The 18,518-nt window shown below is 36.1% G+C and overlaps 2 protein-coding genes across 4 annotated transcripts; both read right to left on the bottom strand.

Annotated features, from left to right (window-relative positions):
* Window positions 1-170: 170 nt before the first annotated feature.
* lrrc34 (leucine rich repeat containing 34) lies at window positions 171-5,007 on the bottom strand. Its single transcript, XM_048174233.1, is given in 11 exon segments — window positions 171-638; window positions 720-846; window positions 953-1,108; window positions 2,066-2,156; window positions 2,159-2,219; window positions 2,329-2,424; window positions 2,504-2,632; window positions 4,296-4,379; window positions 4,474-4,538; window positions 4,667-4,779; window positions 4,868-5,007. Coding segments are annotated over 11 exon segments (1,242 nt in total). The 5' UTR covers window positions 4,960-5,007; the 3' UTR covers window positions 171-410.
* Window positions 5,008-5,672: 665 nt separating this feature from the next.
* Window positions 5,673-14,512, bottom strand: mynn (myoneurin). 3 transcript variants are annotated; one of them, XM_048174710.1, is made up of 10 exons: window positions 14,379-14,511; window positions 13,860-13,899; window positions 13,491-13,600; window positions 13,310-13,425; window positions 9,956-11,379; window positions 9,115-9,274; window positions 7,073-7,251; window positions 6,877-6,960; window positions 6,695-6,781; window positions 5,673-6,590 (listed from the first exon to the last, which is right to left on the bottom strand). In XM_048174710.1, the coding sequence occupies exons 4-10, from the start codon at window positions 13,315-13,317 to the stop codon at window positions 6,187-6,189; spliced, it is 2,346 nt and encodes a 781-aa protein (XP_048030667.1). In that variant the 5' UTR covers window positions 13,318-13,425; window positions 13,491-13,600; window positions 13,860-13,899; window positions 14,379-14,511; the 3' UTR covers window positions 5,673-6,186. The 3 variants fall into 3 exon arrangements, with proteins under 3 accessions (XP_048030667.1, XP_048030665.1, XP_048030668.1); XM_048174708.1 differs by having other exon boundaries at window positions 13,310-13,600; window positions 14,379-14,512; XM_048174711.1 differs by lacking the exons at window positions 13,310-13,425; window positions 13,860-13,899; window positions 14,379-14,511.
* Window positions 14,513-18,518: the final 4,006 nt, after the last annotated feature.

Below are 18,518 nucleotides of genomic sequence, written 5' to 3'. Positions count from 1 at the left end.
CCTGCCAACTACTGACAAAAACAACAAAACAAAAAGTCACAATTAAGGGGATAGTTCACCCAAAAATGAACATTTTGTCATCACTTACCCTCAAGTTGTTCAAAACCTGTATGAGTTTCTTTCTACTGTTGAACACAAAAGTAACCAATGTTGGTAACCAAACAGTTGAGGATAGTCATTGACTTCCATAGTAGGAAAAAAAATACCTGTTACCAACATTCTTTAAAATAACTCTTTTTGCGTTCAACAGAAAAAAGAAACTCATACTGGTTTTGAACCACTTATAGATGAGTAAATGATGACAGAATTTTCATTTTTGGGTGAACTATCCCTTTAAGTTTAATCTAAATGTGTTTTACTCTGAAGCAGCAACATACACTTTTAGACAAAACCGAAAATCTTGAATCGTATCATGAATGTGAGTTTGGGTAGATCTGCAGAGCCAATGAATCTGATGCCATCAGGGCCAGAGCTGAATTACTCGAGTCTCCATACGCCCCATATCTGGATGTCCAATAGTAATGTCTGCGTAAACCATGAGACGCTTCTGCCAAGAAAACATGACCGTCCACCTCATAGGGAGAAACATCTGTGTGCTCCTCCAACAGCCGTCCGCTGCTTATCAGCCGAGAGAAAGCCTGATTAAACATGCAGAGAGAACAGCAAGACATTTAAATGCTGAACACTATTTCGTAATGGGAAATTCTGTGGAATCTCACCATGCAGACTGGCTCCTCAAGTTTGTTCCCCCAGATGTAAACGTGCGTGAGACAGGAATTCGCTCTCATTGCCTCGTTGAGGGACATAAGACCATCTTTTCCAATGTTGTTGCTTGTAACAGACAATCTAGGAGCCAAAAGTTGGACAGCATGAAGAATAGAAATAGTGTCATGTGTAAACTTGAGATTTTAGATAGATAATAGCATTGTTTTATGAATAGGAGAACACTAACGCTTTAAGTTTGCTGTGTGGCAGCTTGATAGCTTCACTTAGATACACCGCACCATCATCTTCAATGCGATTGAAAGAAAGATCTAGAATCTCCAAAGAGCGATTTTGCTTCAAAACCTCTGATAAGCATTTGGCTCCATCCCGTGTAATTCTGTTACTGTAAAAAACAAACAAACAGTGCATTAACTAATGTTAACAAGATTTTAAAAATGTATTAGTAAATGTTGAAATTAACATTAACAAAGATTAATAAATGCTGTATAAGTGCAGTTCATTATTAGTTCATGTTAACTAATGTTATCTAATGAACCTTATTGTAATGTGTTACTGAAAACATAATAAAGAAAACGGTAAGAAAGACAGTAAGAAAACATAATAAAAGCATCATACAATTCCACACAATTTTTGTCATTATTAAAAATGCTAAAGAGGATCTTTTCGTCGACTGAGAAACCAAAGACTGTTACTGAGTTTTTGAAATGAGCGCATGCGTAAGAATTTCGAGGGAACGCCTCCCAAAACTCGTGCACGAGTATTGGAACACGAGTGTTTACCACCGGCATTCGCTGTATCGTGTTAGTGGATTCATTATGTCGGACTCACCGCAGGTAACTCATAATCTGCAGTTGTTTCTCCTGTCTCCTGACAAAAACATTGCATGCGGCGCCTGTGGAGTGTGGAAAGTTACTGGAGCGCGCAGCCGCGCTCGTCTCTCACAAGGAACGTAATGGCAGTGATTGACAAGCCAGAGGGCCAATCGTTTACGCGATTGGCTGATGTTTTTAAGGCCCTACCTCGTGCACAGATGATGTATATTAATATTATTCCTTTCAGTGCACCTAATAAATAGTCTTTTATCAGTTAGTAAAGACAGTTTCAAGTAATATTGCAAAAATGTATAAAACAAAACATCCTCTTTAGCACCTTTAAATTCTTGCTCGATGGCATGAAAAAACAGCTCCTACAAAAACTACCTTTGCTTTCTACAGAAGAAAAGAAGTCATACAGATTTCGAATGACATGAGAGTGAATTTTTTTGTTTGGTAGGTTGTTTTTTTGGGAGCGCTATCCCTTTAAGATCATGAATTAGAGAATTGTGTGCATGAGTATTTACCAACGAAGATCCAAGTAGCGTAGAGAGGCGTTTAACTTCAGAGCTTCACACAGCCTCTCCACACCAGTATCAGTCATGTCATGCTTTCCATGTGCAGCTCCCTCAGTGTCTTATTCACCACCAGCATCTGTGCCATATGGACTGTTGTTTCCTCCTGCCATTTAAGTTAAGATTACTCTTGTTTTAACCAACACAATAAACTTTTACCAAATATGTTAAACATAAAATGAGTATATCGAAGTACAGTTTTCCTGAAAACATACCTGAAGACTGAAAAGAAGAGGTCGACTAACATTAATGGCACGGATTCCCTTGTTGTTCTTCAGGACGATGGCAAATGCTATTACACTTTGTGTAGCCTGTATAAACACAATACTTTAATGTAAATACAAATGACATTTATTTTGAGATTATATATTTGTGTTTGGAAAAATTTACCAGATCACAGTCTGAGACATCAACTTCTTCTAAAGTAGAGTTAGTCTGCAACATGGCAGCCAGCTGCATGCCACCTTTATTTCCAATCTTATTTCCCGTCATTCTGAGTGACTTCAAACTTTTATTTTTCTGTGAAATTAACAGAAAATACATTCACTGTAAAAAAAAAAAAAATTCTTAAAAATTCTTAAATATATATATATATTTAATAATCCCTCTTGGTTTTCAAGTTATTTCAGTTCAAATTATATTAACCTGACTTAAAAATCAAGTTGAATCTCATAGCTGAAATTGCTTAAAGGGTTAGTTCACCCAAAAATGAAAATGATGTCATTAATTACTCACCCTCATGTCATTTTGCACTCGTAAGACCTTCGTTCTTCTTCAGAACACAAATTAAGATATTTTTGATGAAATCCGATGGCTCAGTGAGGCCTCTATAGCCAGCAATGTCACTGAACCTCTCAAGAGGTACTAAAATCATATTTAAATCAGTTCATGTGACTACAATGGTTCAAACTTAATATTATAAAGCGACGAGAATACTTTTTATGGGCCAAAAAAAATGAAATAATGACTTTTCAACAATATCTAGTGACGGTTGATTTCAAAACACTGCGTCGAAGCTTTACAAACCTTTTGTTTTGAATCAGTGGTTTATAATATTAAGTTTGAACCACTGTACTCACATGAACATGTCTTTAGTACCTTTTCTGGATCTTGAGAGGTTCAGTGACTTTGCTGGCAATAGAGGACTCACTGTACGGAAGCCCTAAACTGCCATGGATTATTATTTTTTTCTATCTTGTTTTCTCGTGATCTCGAGATAACAAAAGTTGTTTTCTCGTGATCACGACATAAAAGTTCTTTTTACAATGATTGATTCTGAAACACACTGTAAAAAACTTTAATCCAGTTGATATAGGCTAAAACAATGTTTTCTAGAAAGAAAATACAATAGGTTACACGCTATCACTGAATTAAATGGACTATAAATCATTATTTCGTATCAATATAGCTACATTAAGTGACATATTTAGGTAAACGAACACTGAAACTGCGATGATTAAAATAGCGTCTTAAAAATACACAGTACAGTGACATCAAAATTAGTTTTAATAAGCAAAAAGTTTAGTATCACACCGAACTATTGCGGTCGTGAAACTGTGGTGAGTCATGCAACTAGTCAGAACGATAACAGATACACTTTCAAGCAAAATAATTATAATCAGTCATTTAACAGTTAAGTTAATCGCTTAAGGCACACAATACTGCACAAAATAAAGCGATAACGAAAACTCTCTCTGTCCGAAACTCGTACAATCTGGGCCAATATGAACTAATACAGTAAAGTGGATATTTACAGCGCATCACCAGTTATATTTGGTAATATACTGCCACCTGTTGGCACATTTGTGTAATGTAGAGCAGAGATTAAGTCGTGATCACGACAAAACAACTTTTGTTATCTCGAGATCACGAGAAAATAAGTCGTGATCACGAGAAAACAAGATAGAAAAAAATAATAATAATCCATGGCCGTTTAGGGCTTCCGTATCACTGAGCCATCGGATTTCATCAAAAATATCTTAATTTGTGTTCTGAAGATGAACGAAGGTCTTACGGGTGTAAAACGACATGAGGGTGAGTGATAAATGACATTATTTTAATTTTTGGGTGAACCAATCCTTTAAATTACACAGTATAATTTTATAGTGTGCTGAAATTATGTAGCCTATAAATTATTGCTAAATGGTAACATTAATTATAAATCCAAATTAGCCATACTTACATGCAAACTTTTTGCTATCACTTCTGCACCATCTGCCTCAATGTTATTACACATCAGATCAAGAGATTGAAGGGACTCATTCTCCTGTTAAAATGACAATATTCCTTTAAGGTTTCAAGTTAGCTGGAAAATATAAACTTAATCAACTGGTCTTTAAGAAAACTATAATATAACATACCTGAATGAGGTGTGCAACATAAACAGCTCCTTTATCTGTGATACAGTTGTATCTAAGAGCTAAACCTGCAATTTCATTTATGGGGGACACCACATAATCAGGTATAGGTTACAATAAACTTGTAATTTTTGCAGTGGTTTATGATTTGCATGTCTAACCCGAAAGTGTTCTGGTAGGACAAGTTAATATGTACCCTTTATAGCCGAATTTCCCACGAGAGTTTTTGACAAGACCAGCACATCGTCATCTGTCAATCTGTCTCCATGCTTCAGTTGATCATTACCTGTTAGTTTGAGTGAGCCATCGCTGAATAAAACAAAATCCAACATAAAGGAATGGAAAACAGGCAAAATGACAAACTAAAATAAAAAATAACTATTTTTTTCAAACCAACCTGCTGTCTTCCAAAACTGCCAAAACACAGGTATTTGGGGGCTGCTGAACTTCAGCACATACAGATAAATATCGATTCATTAAGTCCACCATGTTTAACGCTTACAGTTGCTATAGAAACGCTGAAGTCGCTGTCAACATGGAACGCATCTGCGCAATGGCGACATCTTCAGGTCGTCTGCTATTTTGCAATAATAAAAACAAATGTGTGGAAAAATGTGGTTAAAGAAACAACAAATATTATAAGTCACTTAGAATAAGTGAAATATGCCTGTTGAATCTATGTTCACTGATTATTTTCTTTATGAATGCACTGCACATGTAGTCAAAATATATGACTTTTCATTTTTGACTACTTAAAATCTAGAAAAAACAAAAGACAATGCTCACCTTTTGGGGAAAGGCTCCTAAAAAAATATTCAACCTATATTAATAATAATAAATAGTCATATTTTACACTATATTAGTGTATATAAATAAAAAGAAATGCTTCAAAATAAAAATTAGCAAATACTGTTATGTAATATCCTAATAAAAAAAACTAAAAACTACAAAAAAAAAATTGTAAAATGTAAAAATTAAGCAATTGTAAATAAAGAGACACAATAAAAAGACTTAATCTATCCTGTGAAACTACAATGTAAGTTTTGTCTTTTTTCCCCTCTTTAAACTCATTGAAGAATCACCCTTATATAGAAACTACTGTATAATAATATTGAAGGAAACATGTCTGTTGTCTTGACCAGATGAATTTTATGAAGGCATTACTCAAAAATATATATCAACAACAACAACAACAAAACATATTCAGACGTGAGATGATTTATTATAAAAGTTGCCCAGTTTGTTAGAGGATCCAAATTATTTCACATCATAAATGAAATTGTTCAGAGACCGGGTCATATATTATAGGTATTTACATGTCATACTTCTAAAAGACAAACGCATAGTTCAAAACATCAGAATGACCAAGCCGAACTGTCCTTTTCAATTAAATAGAAAAGTCTTTTTAAACATATGAACCAAAATGCTTTTTCTAAGCACAGCATTTTATATTACAGCTAAAGCTAAGTTTGGCTTTCCCTTCATTTCAGAAAATACTTTATGCCTTTAAAGATCCAGATTCTGCAGATTTAAAAAAAAAAAAAAAAAAAAAAGTCTCACACACACACACAATAGCTTTGTTTAACTGATATCTGCTAAGAGTTTGTCATTCAGATGATTAGAAAACAAGTTGTTCCACACCGGCATGACTGATCCTACCTTCAGTCTTCACTTTATGGAGAAAATACACTTAAAATGGAAGTAAAACCTGGTAGTTTAATCAATGGTCTGAACGATGACAATCTGCGTGTGCTCCATCTCAGCAGTCGCTGGGATTTCGTACTGTTCCACAACATAGCTGACTTGCTCGCCAGACTCTCCGTGTTGAATGAGAACTGGCGCTTCGGATGACTCTGCGTGCTGGAAGATCATGGAGGGCTCTGTGCCGTCTGCGTGCTGTATGATCATCTGCGGCTCTGCCGACTGTTGGATAATGAGCTGGGCTTCGGGGGGCAAAATTGGCAACGAGGACTCCATCTGAATTTCATGGTCTTGGGAATCGACAAGGGCAGAGCGTACGCGTGCAATCAGACCCTGGTGGTCAATGGGGATGTTGAGAGGACACTGCGTCGGGTCGGTTTTCAAAGTCTGCGTCTGCGCCTGCTCTTGCTCCGGAAGAACTGAAAAGTGCGTTTTAAAATAGATTAAATTAGATGAATGGACGGATAGATCAATTTAGCAATAATATAAGATTAAACAAGAAAAACATTAAAATAATACGCACAGTTATGCTTCAAAATACTGTGTTTCTTCAAGCTATATACATCCGCAAACATGTTCCCACACATGTTACACCTCACTTTTCTCGATCCTAAAGGCAAAAAGGACAGACAAATTCATATTTGGACATACAAGGTTTCCATTTTGAAAATGCTCAACTTGCTTTCATTCATCAGCTAAATTTACCGTTGTGGATGTCCATATGTTTTCGAAGTTCACCAGCAGTTATGCAAGGTTTTCCACAATCCAAGCATATATATGGAGTCACACCTTAAAAAAAATAAATAAAATAAATTATTAAACAAGCTCCCAGTAGCATCAACATGTTAGCAAATCACTCCAGAAGCTTTTGACAGGTTTTGTGAATGCATTACAAACCCACCGGTGTGTTTCCTGGTGTGAGCGATGAGAGAGCTGGACACAGCGAAGGCCATGCCGCAGGTGTCGCAGATGTACGGTTTCTCTCCCGTGTGTCGTCGCTTGTGGTACATTAGAGTGCTGGCCTGTGTGAAGCGCTTCCCACATTCTCCACATTCATACGGCTTCTCACCACTGTGTTTTCTGAGAGCAAACAGGAAATAAAGAAGTTGATGGAAACGTATCGACCAATATGATACTAATTTGTTTAAGTGTCCAAAATGGGTAAGAAACGACTAAAAACATTGTATTATGCCGTCAGGCCAGTAGTGGGCGATGTTACTTTGTAAAGAAACACTACGCACTAGGGCTGACCGATATATCGCATGCGATTGTCACGCACATTTCGTCAGTAAAGCCGGTTCCCTGATTACCGCTAAATCGCCATCACCTGCTTTCAAATGGAGCGGCATTTAATAGACAGAGCCGTAGATCACTGACAAGCTACGCAATATCGCGTTCATATCGCAGATGAATCACCTTCGATAATGAACGCGATATTGCGTGGCTTGTCAGTGAACAACAGCTCTGTCTATTAAATGCCGCTCCATTTGAAAGCAGGTGATTCCCGAAAGCAGGAACCGGCTTTACTGATGAAATGCGCGTGACAATCGCATGCGATATATCGGTCAGCCCTACTACGCACCTATAGACTGAACACTGAATACGCATGTGCATGACGTCACCATTTTCACAAATTCACGTTTTTGCAGTTTTTAGTTGAAAACTTGTCATGTAAACGACCCCATGTCCACTTTTTTTTAATGCCCTTCCCTTGCTAACTTTACTCAATCTCGTTCACTTGGACGTACGTCATTGCTAACGTTGCATGAGTGCCCAATACTGGCAGAACGCCCTAAGCCCTTGATCACTCAGAATCCACTATGGAGCTGATTTATTATTTAAATTAATTTTCTTATGAATTTGTTTTTTACATACCATTCTATAGGCCTATATGTATGCTTGGGCTGTTGGAGAAAATTTTATATATATATATATATATATATATATATATATATATATATATATATATATATATATATATATATATATATATATATATATATATATATATATAAAAAAAGACACGAAAATGATAAACTATACTTGTGTAAAAACAGTCAGATCCAATATCATACACTAGAGTTGTGTGGGGTGGGGGTAAATTAAGAGCGATCTGTTGAGGTCACAGTCGTGTTGCACTGTGGTCTATGAATCAGCCTGAAGTGTACAAAATCCCTCAGTCAAAATTGAGTCATTGAGGGTCTGTCCAAAAAAACTTCCATCACCCACTTGAAGTTGAACGCACGACGGGGATTCCTCTGAGGGCAAGTGTTTAGGGAAGTTTGCAAATGTATGTCTAAAAGTGGAATTAAACGCAGCTTTTGTCTTGTGTATGTAAGCGGTCAGTCTGGTTCTGTCCTTTGTCCAGTATTGTCTATGCATGTGCACGTAGCTGTTACATTTTTGTACGTTTTGTTCCTTGTTGGATTGACTTTGTCGTTTTGGTTAATAATAAAAATTTAGTGCTGCATCAAGATCCATCTCTCCTCTCTTTGCCTTGACCCTGCCATAACTATTATTATCATCATCATCATCATCTTTATTATTGGTATAATAAAAATCCAGCATTAAAGAAGTTACTTGATCTATATTCATTTTTAATTAATATGCAACCCAAGATTAAAGAACCAATTAAGCTTCTATCTCTAAAAAAATATCTGTCAAATCAATTAGTGTTGTATCTCTAATTATAATAATATTATTTATAGGTTAATAATATTAATATTAAATCCAATATTAAAAGAACTGTTATCCAATTAAGTTAGCATTCTATCTCCAATTTTAATTTTTGTTTATGGAATAGCAGTTTTTGGAGAGAGGAAGAACCTGGTTCAGGAAGCAGACCGGATTTCAATCAGTGTCCTTTTGGGAGCAATACAACTCACAATCATTTTCATGTGTAATTTTATCAATGAAAATGACCTGGAATTGTTCTACACATACCTTATGTGAATTTTCAAATTGCTAGATGTGGCAAAAGCCGCTCCGCAGAAATCACATTTATGCGGCTTTTCTTCTCCGTGATGCATGCGGCAATGATACACCAGCTGACACTTCTGAGCAAAACGTGCTTCGCAAGACGTACAACTGAAGGGCTTCTCTCCTGAAAACAGCACAGAACATGCATCACTCCACATAAACCTATAAACAAAGTTAAGTTATTTGTTTGTTTTTTTTGAAGAATTTTATTAAGCATGGATGCATAAAATTGATCAAAAGTGACAGTAAATATGATTATAATATCACAAAAATATTTCCATTTCAAATAAACTTTTTTTTTTTTTTTTTTTTTACATTCTATTTATCAAAAAGTATCATGAAAAAATGCATCATGGTTTCCACAAAAATATTAAGCAGCACAACTGCTTTCAACATTGATAATAATAAGAAATGTTTCTTGTGCAGCAAATCAGCATATTAGAATGATTTCTGAAGGATCATGTGACACTGAAGACTGGAGTAATGATGCTGAAAATTCAGTTTTGCCATCACAGAAATAAAATACATTTTAAAATATATGATTACTGTTATTAAACAATATTACTGTTTTTACTGTATTTTTGATCAAATAAATGCAGCCTTGGTGAGCACAAGAGACAAAAACAGTCAAAAAAAAAAATTCAAAACAAATCTTACTGAACTCTAACTTTTAAACAGTTTTGTTTTAATTAACAAAAATTATAATATCATACTAATATAGCACATTTTTGTCATCAAGACTATGAATTAATCCGAGTGAATAAGTATATTAATGCAGCGTAACTTCTTCATGTGAGAAACATACCTGTGTGTATGCGCATATGCGTCTTCAGCTGGTTGCCCTGTCTGAAGGAGCGGGTACAGAGCTGGCACTGATAGGGTTTGAGGCCCTTGTGTATGCGCATGTGTCTGCGCAGACTGCTCATCTCAGAGAAGAGGTTCCCGCAGATATTACAAATAGGCCTGTGTTTGTCCTGCAAAGGTTTCACTTCCTCTTCCCCCGCCCAGTCCTCGTTGTCATTGCCAAATTCATCATCCTCTTCGTCTTCCTCTTCCTCATTACTAGCTTGGCTTTCTTTCAGCTTTCTACTCAAGCTTCTCTTTCTGGTGCTGGTGCGGACCCTCTTCGCAGCACTGGACTCTGAATCTTCTGCGCCTTGAGATGAGCCTTCTTCAGTGTGTCTCTCAGAGTCTTGGATTGTTTCTTCACCAGCTTCTTCTCCACTGTTCTCAGGCTTATCTATTGGATTTGAAGATTCGGGCGCCTCAGAAGAAAGGGGCTTAGAACGAGGTCTTCCTCTTTTACGGCCGGTCCCTTCGTTCTCTTTTGTTTTTCCAGTTTCTGAGCCATCTTCTGTGTTTGGAGTTGCAGTCTCAGCATTCGTAGTTTGGTTGTCAGTGGATAACGGCTTAGTCCGTGGTCTTCCTCTCCCTCGTTTGGAAGTAGTAGTTTCACCTGGGTTCTCTGTATCAGTCTTTGCGTTACCGTCATCTTCCTCACCAGCGTTCACAGCATCATCTTCAACAACCTCTGTTTCTTGGGCGTCTCCTTGTTCTTCTTCTCCTTTATCTCCTTCTGCTTCAGATGATAGGGGTCTAATTCGTGGACGTCCTCTTTTGCGGGCAGAGTTCTCCCCTTCTTGATCCTTGGTTGCTACAGAATCGTCCTCAACATTACCAGAATCATCTCTATCAGTGGACAAAGGCCTAATCCGTGGGCGACCTCTCGGTCTTCCGGATCCTCTCCCTACAGAGCTGCTATTTGGATTCATGGTTTGCTGCGCTGGTGATTGATCAGTTGAATCGAAAGTCAATGGCCTCACCCGTGGGCGACCTCTCGGTCTCCCCCGGCCTCTTCCTCTGCCTCTTTGAGCAGCGATGGACTCCCTCTCAACATCATCCTCATACAACCTGGTTTTGGGTTTCCTCCCTCTCTTGCCCATTCTCTGCGGAGTTTGTTCACTGGATGACTGGGCTTCATCCATAGAGGCGGGATCATCCTGAGACCCATCTTCTTTCTCTCCCCTTAACAACATCCGTTCCTCCACCTCTGAGATCGGTTCTAAAGGTTCATAGTCATCTGGGCTCAGGGGGGAATTTGGATCTTCATACATTTGTCTTGCGGGTGAGCCACCAGCTTTCAGATCATCTTGGGATAGGGTACAGCGAGCCACAACCTCGGGCATACCAAGATAAGATGCAGCTTTCTGAACACTTTCAATTTCTTCCCTGTGGACGACAAAGCACAGGAACTTTCGTCAATCTCTCTCTCTTTAATATATATATAAAATGCCTGCATAATTATTAAGCAAGTTGCATATATAATTGTTCATGAAGGCTGGAAGACTGGAAAAACGCCTTATATTCAGGATAATTATTTAGTAGGTTTTCGTTTACAGATAAAATGAGTCTCTGCAAGATGGACTTTTCATGATAGAGAAACTTGCTATTCTGGAAGATAAATTCTTAAACAGTGGTACAAGAGGATGTGATGCTGGTCCTTCAAGAGTCACTCTCAATCTGTCTTTAAAGCCTTCAAAACATCAATCTTCATGTATTTTAATCACACTTCAGCATGTGATTCTTATTAAGTGTGGGTAATTTTTTAGGATTGTTTACCTAACTTAAATATCTGAGAGACTCCAGGTAGGTTGGAGTTCTGGAAAATGATGGCACTGGAGACTAAAAGGTTCCTGATGGTTTCACACTTAATTCTTCATCTTAATTCTTTTGCACTTAACATGTGTCTTTTCTTCTCCACCTGTTTATGTTTGACCCTGTTGACCCACTGAGCATTTTGCTGCCCAATGGTCATGCCTTGAGTTTGCTATTTCTAGTAATGCATTTGCATTCTTCTAATGGGCATTTAGTAATTTTTGACTTTTCAGTCCGAGTTAAATCTCTTTTGTGGCTCATTTTTTCTGTAAAAGAAAGCCTGCCTGATAATTATGTACACCTGAATACAAGGCATTTTTCACTTCCAGCCTTCAAGAACAATTATACATCACTTATAAATGATTAATTACAAAATTAAGAGTAGTTATTAAGATTGATGTGGTTTGGAATTGGTAAAATGTGCTTGGAAAAAAGAAAAGAAAAAAAAAAACAGAATATCAACTTGCATAATAATTATACATATGTGTTTGTGTGTATAAGTCATGGAAAGTCATTTTAAAAAGTCCTAGAATTTTTTTAAATAGACATAGATAGACATACATAGTTTTAATGTACAAAATATTTAGCCAATATATTTTTTATAGCGCAGTAAAAAATATATATAAAATTGTACCTTTAATATTTAACATTCATAATTACTACTGAAAAAAATGAATGCTAAAATATATTATATTATATTTATTTATTTAAAAAAAAAGAGTCATGTATGAAGGTATGTCAGTAGGAAGACTATACATACACTGTGTTCCAAATTATTATGCGAGTGACATATCAGTAGGATTTCAGTACAATAAACATTCAGATTTCAGTTTTTCTAAGAAAGTGTTTGTTTGTTTATTTATGCATGTCTTTTTAGATAACTGGTATCAATCTCAGACAAAATAATTTGCCAGGTCTACTTAGGTAAATGGAAACCCTACTTAGAGGTTATTTCACATTATTAAGCAAGTCACAGTTCTCATGCAATATGGGGAGGAAGAAAGATCTTTCTGAAGAAGAAAAGCATGAAATGGTGCAATGTTGTGCAAAAGACATTAAAACAACTAATATTGTGTGAAACTGAATGCAGATTATTGAAGTATCATAAGATTTGTGAGTGATTTAGAGCACAGCAGAACTCGGTCAGATAAAGGCTTATTAAGGAAAGTTCCTGTCAAAAAATTAATTGTATTAAAAGGGCAGCTATAAAAAAGCCAGTGTTGAGCAGCAAACAGGTATTTGAAGCTGCTGGTGTCTCTGGAGTCTCAAGAAGATCTCCATGCAGGCTGGCAGTTATGTGTAAAACTGCATTTTAGCCACCACTAACCAAACCTTACAAAGAGAAACATTTACAGTCCATTTACCTAAGTAGACCTGGCAAATTATTTTGTAAACTAAAATTAAAGTTTTAAAATTAAACTGAAATCCTACTGATATGTCACTTGCATAATAATTTGGAACACAGTGTATACGAAGGTGAACTTATAGATTCCCATGAACTCACCCGTCCATATTCAATTCCCCGGTGTAAATATATGTCAGTAGTTTTTCAAACACAGCACCGCTCACCAACTCTGGGTCCAAAGTTATGGTGGCATCCTCTCTTCCGGCATCAATACACTGTGTGGAGAAATACTCACTAAAGGCTGCCAGAACATTGTGGTGTGCTTGAAATTGAGCCTGACCTATTGCTACTGTGCAGTCACACAGAAAGCTTCTCTCACGTTGCCTCTTCAGCTGCTCCAGAAGAAATTCACTGTGAGTGATATGTGGCATGACGTGTAGGAGTGCCAATCTGCAAAGTCAAGAGCATCTTATAATATTCTTATAAACTTCTTAAAGAAATTCTGTCATTATTCACTTGCATTGCATCTTTCTACCATATAATAAAAGTGGTGAATTCTGCCAAGTAACGTAATATAGGTTTGGAACAACATAAGGGTGAATAAATGATTAAATAATTCTGGGTGAACTTGAACTATAGACCAATTATGCAATATTTTATATGCAACAGTTTTGTAAACAATAAATAAAACTAAAAATAATTCACTTACCTCACGGAAATTTATAATGGTTTAAACCACACCCAAAAACCTGTTTAAATGAAACAGACATGCATGTAAAAAATAAAGAACATGTGCATATATAAAATAACCTATAACGCTATATAAAATTAGCGATTGTTCAGATTTGACATCATTTAAGGAAAATAAAAGTTCCCGCCCATTACTCAAAAGTTGGCTAAAATAACGAGCTTGATGACAAACTATCATTGTTAAAAGGCTACTCAAAATATTAGAATGCACCCAATAATTCTAGTTGTAAATATGCATTAAAAATAGCTAAATGCATTAGTTGCGGGATAAATGCAGAGACGAATGTTTGTAATTTTGACATGCAAAACAAAGGGCTCTTATTTCGAAAATGCTCGATCCGGTAGAGCGCGAGCCTCAATTCACAGGTTCGGTCTATGTATTACAAACAGAACACTGAGACGTGCAATAATTACTTAAATTATGTGGTTAATAAATATAAAGTTGAATTCGTATTTTTAATAAAAAATCAGGTCTCACGTTATTTCGACAGTAGATTAAAATCTCTTTGCTTTGACGGCCATTTTCGAGGTCTTCAAGGGGATTTGGTCAGTGACGTAATATCCTCCTATCTGAATTCTTTCCGGTGTTTGAAAAAACAAAAAAACAGCTGTAACCATTAGGTGGAGCCAAAGAGACACACCAGGCACTTTAATGGACAACTGTTAATGGTACTTCATGACTATACTTAAATGTTATTTGTTACTTTGGGGAATTTTTACTCGAGTTCTTTTGAAATTGTTTAACCCAAACCCTACTCCAAAGAACCCTACAGTGAACAGTTCTTAAAAGAACCAATTTGATTTTTTTCAGTGTAAAGAACATTTTAATAATCTAAAGAACCTTTGTCCACTATAAAGAACCTTTTGTAGAATGGAAAGATTTCAGGAATTAAAAAATGTTTTTTTTTTTTTTTTTAAATAAAGAATCTTTATTTTTAAGAGTGTATTAAAGATTGTAAACATCATCTATTGGGCTTTACCAGACATCCCACCCTGGATATTGTAGGCCTATAATATGTGGTCATCAGGGAGCCACTATCATTAGAGTACCTCAGAGATCACCTGTTATTGTAGGCAAAACCCAGAAGCGAGTTAGCATTTTAGGACTTCCGGTTCCATCGCTCTAAAGTCTATAGTTGCGTCCCAAACGACACACTATACACTATGCACTTACACACTATGTACTCATCCATGTAGTACGTGAATTGTATAATGTTATTTTATTATTTTATTATCCATTACGTAATTAAAGGTGATAGAGAGGATTTTTTCGTCGACTGAGAATCCAAAGACTGTTACTGAGTTTTTGAAATGAGCGCATGCGTAAGAACAGCCCCCCTCCTTCACAGCTCACTTCAAAGGAACGCCTCCCAAAACGCGTGCACGAGTATTTGAACACGAGTGTTTACCACCGGCATTCGCTGTGTTGTGTTTTTTGGATTCATTATGTCGGACTCACCGCAGGTAACTCACAAGGAGACTCAGGTCTCCTGACAAAAACATTGCATGCGGCGCCTGTGGAGTGTGGAAAGTTACTGGAGCGCGCAGCCGCGCTCGTCTCTCACAAGGAACGTCACGGCAGTGATTGACAAGCCAGAGGGCCAATCGTTTACGCGATTGGCTGATGTTTTTAAGGCCCTACCTCGTGCACAGATGATGTATATTAATATTATTCCTTTCAGTGCACCTAATAAATAGTCTTTTATCAGTTAGTAAAGACAGTTTCAAGTAATATTGCAAAAATGTATAAAACAAAACATCCTCTTTAGCACCTTTAAAGCTGCGGCAGTTGAGTGCATGAAGTGTCCAACATTCCACACTTCGTTTTTTCCATTAATTTAGTGCATCATCCGGGTATTTAAGTGTACTTTTTCTTTTTGGAATTTTCAGTGTGAACGCACTACTTGCACTATTTATACTTAAAAACATCATAGAATAGTGCATAAGTACGCAAATTGGGATGCACCATATAGGTTTTTTGAATGGGTTTTTACTAAATCGCATGAAACAAGGTCTGTGGTTAACAAAGCCTCTAAATATTTTCACGTCTTGATCTATGACATAAAACACACCAGTTATAACCCACATGTGATTTTTTTTAAACCTTTATTTTGTCTTAAAAACGGCGGTTGCTAACAAGTTGCTAAAAGGGACTACCTTTGGCGGGGACTTTATACGTCATCATGACAAACAGGACATTTGGACAGCATTTCTCATGAAAAAGTGGTTAAGTATTCATACACAGCGAGCATGTTTTTAAATAAAGTTGTTTTTTAAATAAAGTTTGAGGAAGCTTTGTGGTGGTGACATTGATCCGCGACCATGGTGTGCTGTAGTCCGTTTATAGCTGTTAGCTTTTTATATCTGACGACTTTATTTAGGCTTCAAAATGTATTAATGTTGTGTTAACTTGTAAAGATTATCTTGCTAGATAAAACGTGTAAGTGTCATAACCCTGTGTTAAACACAGCTTATTTTTTGTGATTTTCCAAAAGTTCATGGGAAAAATGCATTTTTTATTAAAGATTTTAACAGAATATTTTGTGAAAAGACCTTTTGTAAATTTGCTGTTGATTTTGATCAAGCATTTAAAGGGTTAGTTCACCCAAAAATTAAAATTCTGTTTAACTGCCTGCTCGACCAAATGGTAGAGCACATTTTAAGTCACTATATTTCACTGAGAGGAGTACCTAACTTAACTCAAGCTGATTGAGCCATCTCTACCATCTGGTTGAGGTATGTTATGCCAAAAAAATCCACTAGATGTCAGAGTGTCAATCAACAGCACTTGTTACAACACTTCCTCAAACATGGATGTCAGAAACAAAGAAATCACTCCTGCCATGTGAACTGTTCTTGGTGAAAATTTGCAAGGTAAGCAATTTTTTTTGACATATTACACTGTAAGAGCCCTAACTTTACAAAATTATGTTACTTGGTGCCATTAAAACACTTTAGTATGTTTCGAATAATTTTTCAAAAACATGCTCAACCAAACGGTTGATTTGACACTTAAAGGTAAATGCAGAAAAGCTAAGGTAATGTTTTCAGATCATCCATTTCTGCAGTCAGAATGGACTATTTGCTGAGAAATATAAACGTCTGATCATTATTAGCTATGAATATGACAGCTATTGTTATTTCTTCATGAATATGCTGAGATAATTTCTTAAATATGTATTTTTTTTGCCACTTTGCATATTTTTTGATGTAAATATAATGAATTCATTGAATTAATGTGTGGAAATCATAATTATCAGAGGCAATTACTTCTTAAATGACATGCTGGTGAACTAACATTACTAAAATTGTAAGAGATTGTTATTTATTTGTTTGTTGTTGCTTTTTTTACAGTTACTAGATGGATGTCAACAGTTTCTATGGTACAAGAACATGCACTCTTCAGGCCCTTGCCCCAGAAAACCCCCCAGATTCTGATGCTGAGCTCAGTGATGTTGATGACCCAATAGAGGATCCAAATTATCACCCTGTCTGAGAAGAGAAATGTTCATATGTCTAAAAAAAAAGAGAAATCCTGTTGCACTACCACACTTGATGGCGTTTCTTGAGTCATAAAAGCCTAAAATGCCATTATATTACTATCTTTTGCTATTTTGTTTTTAGTTTTTGAATGCAGAAAGAATGTAATGTCTTAAGTTTTGTTACTTTTAGTTATTTGTGTTATTTATTTTTGTTTATTGTTAAAAAAAACAAGAAAACATGTAATTTTCTGTCATAAAATGAAAATCTGAAATATTTTATAGAATATTTCAATAAATAAACAAGATTCAATATATAAAACTATTTTATTTTGATTATGTTTTAAATAAAATAGTATTATAGTTCATATTTTCTGAATTTCATAGTATGTGTATGAATTTTTGTATTTTACCTTTAAGTGCCATCTCAACCATTTGGTAGAGGCCGATATTTTAAAAATTATGGGATGTATTGAAAAAAAATACAGTGAGTGTGGTAACTAGTGACATAATGAGATAAAAAATGCAAGCAAAAAATTTTTCAAATGCTTTTTTCTTGGTGGGGCAGTTAAAGGGTTAACTACTCTCCCATGTTTTTTCAAACCTGTAAGACCTTTATTCATCTTCGGAACATTAATGAAGATGTTTTAATGAAATTTGAGAGTTTTCAGTCCCTCCATTGACAGCTCACACAACTACCACTTTCTAACACGTGTTCAAATAACAATAGCTGCTTTTCCACTGTCGGGCCGAACAGTTCTTAGAAGGGTAAGGAACGGTTTCAGTTGTGTTTCCACTGGAGCCTGGTACGGCACGGCAAGATTACAAACTGTTCTCGGCACAGTTGTCTAACTTTGTGTTCCAAAGATGAACAAATGTCTTGTGGGTTTGGGATAACATGAGGGTGAATAATGACAGAATTTTCATTTTAACCCTTTAACCAGCAGTGTCATTAACATCACCAAGGTGACACTGAACCAAAAAGGGTGTGGTGAAACTATACTGAGATTTAAATATTACCAAATAACCTAACTTACATAACAATATTAGTAATATTTGTTTCATAATGCATAATTGCCTACCATTTAGTATCTGCTACAGCCCTTGGGAAAATCTGATTGTTAGTTTTATCAATGAAT

This window comes from Megalobrama amblycephala, linkage group LG22 (genome assembly GCF_018812025.1).
Source record: "Megalobrama amblycephala isolate DHTTF-2021 linkage group LG22, ASM1881202v1, whole genome shotgun sequence".
In the NCBI taxonomy this organism is placed as follows: domain Eukaryota; kingdom Metazoa; phylum Chordata; class Actinopteri; order Cypriniformes; family Xenocyprididae; genus Megalobrama; species Megalobrama amblycephala.
This window is presented reverse-complemented; position numbering and strand designations above follow the sequence as displayed.

Excerpts from the sequence above, each read along its gene's own strand:
- mynn (XM_048174708.1), bottom strand. The coding sequence starts at position 13,581 with ATGCCACATATCACTCACAGTGAATTTCTTCTGGAGCAGCTGAAGAGG. Across the intron at positions 6,961-7,072 it reads TCACACCAGGAAACACACCG|GTGTGACTCCATATATATGC; the intron begins GTGGGTTTGTAA and ends ATTTTTTTTAAG. Across the intron at positions 6,782-6,876 it reads ACATATGGACATCCACAACG|GATCGAGAAAAGTGAGGTGT; the intron begins GTAAATTTAGCT and ends TTTTGCCTTTAG.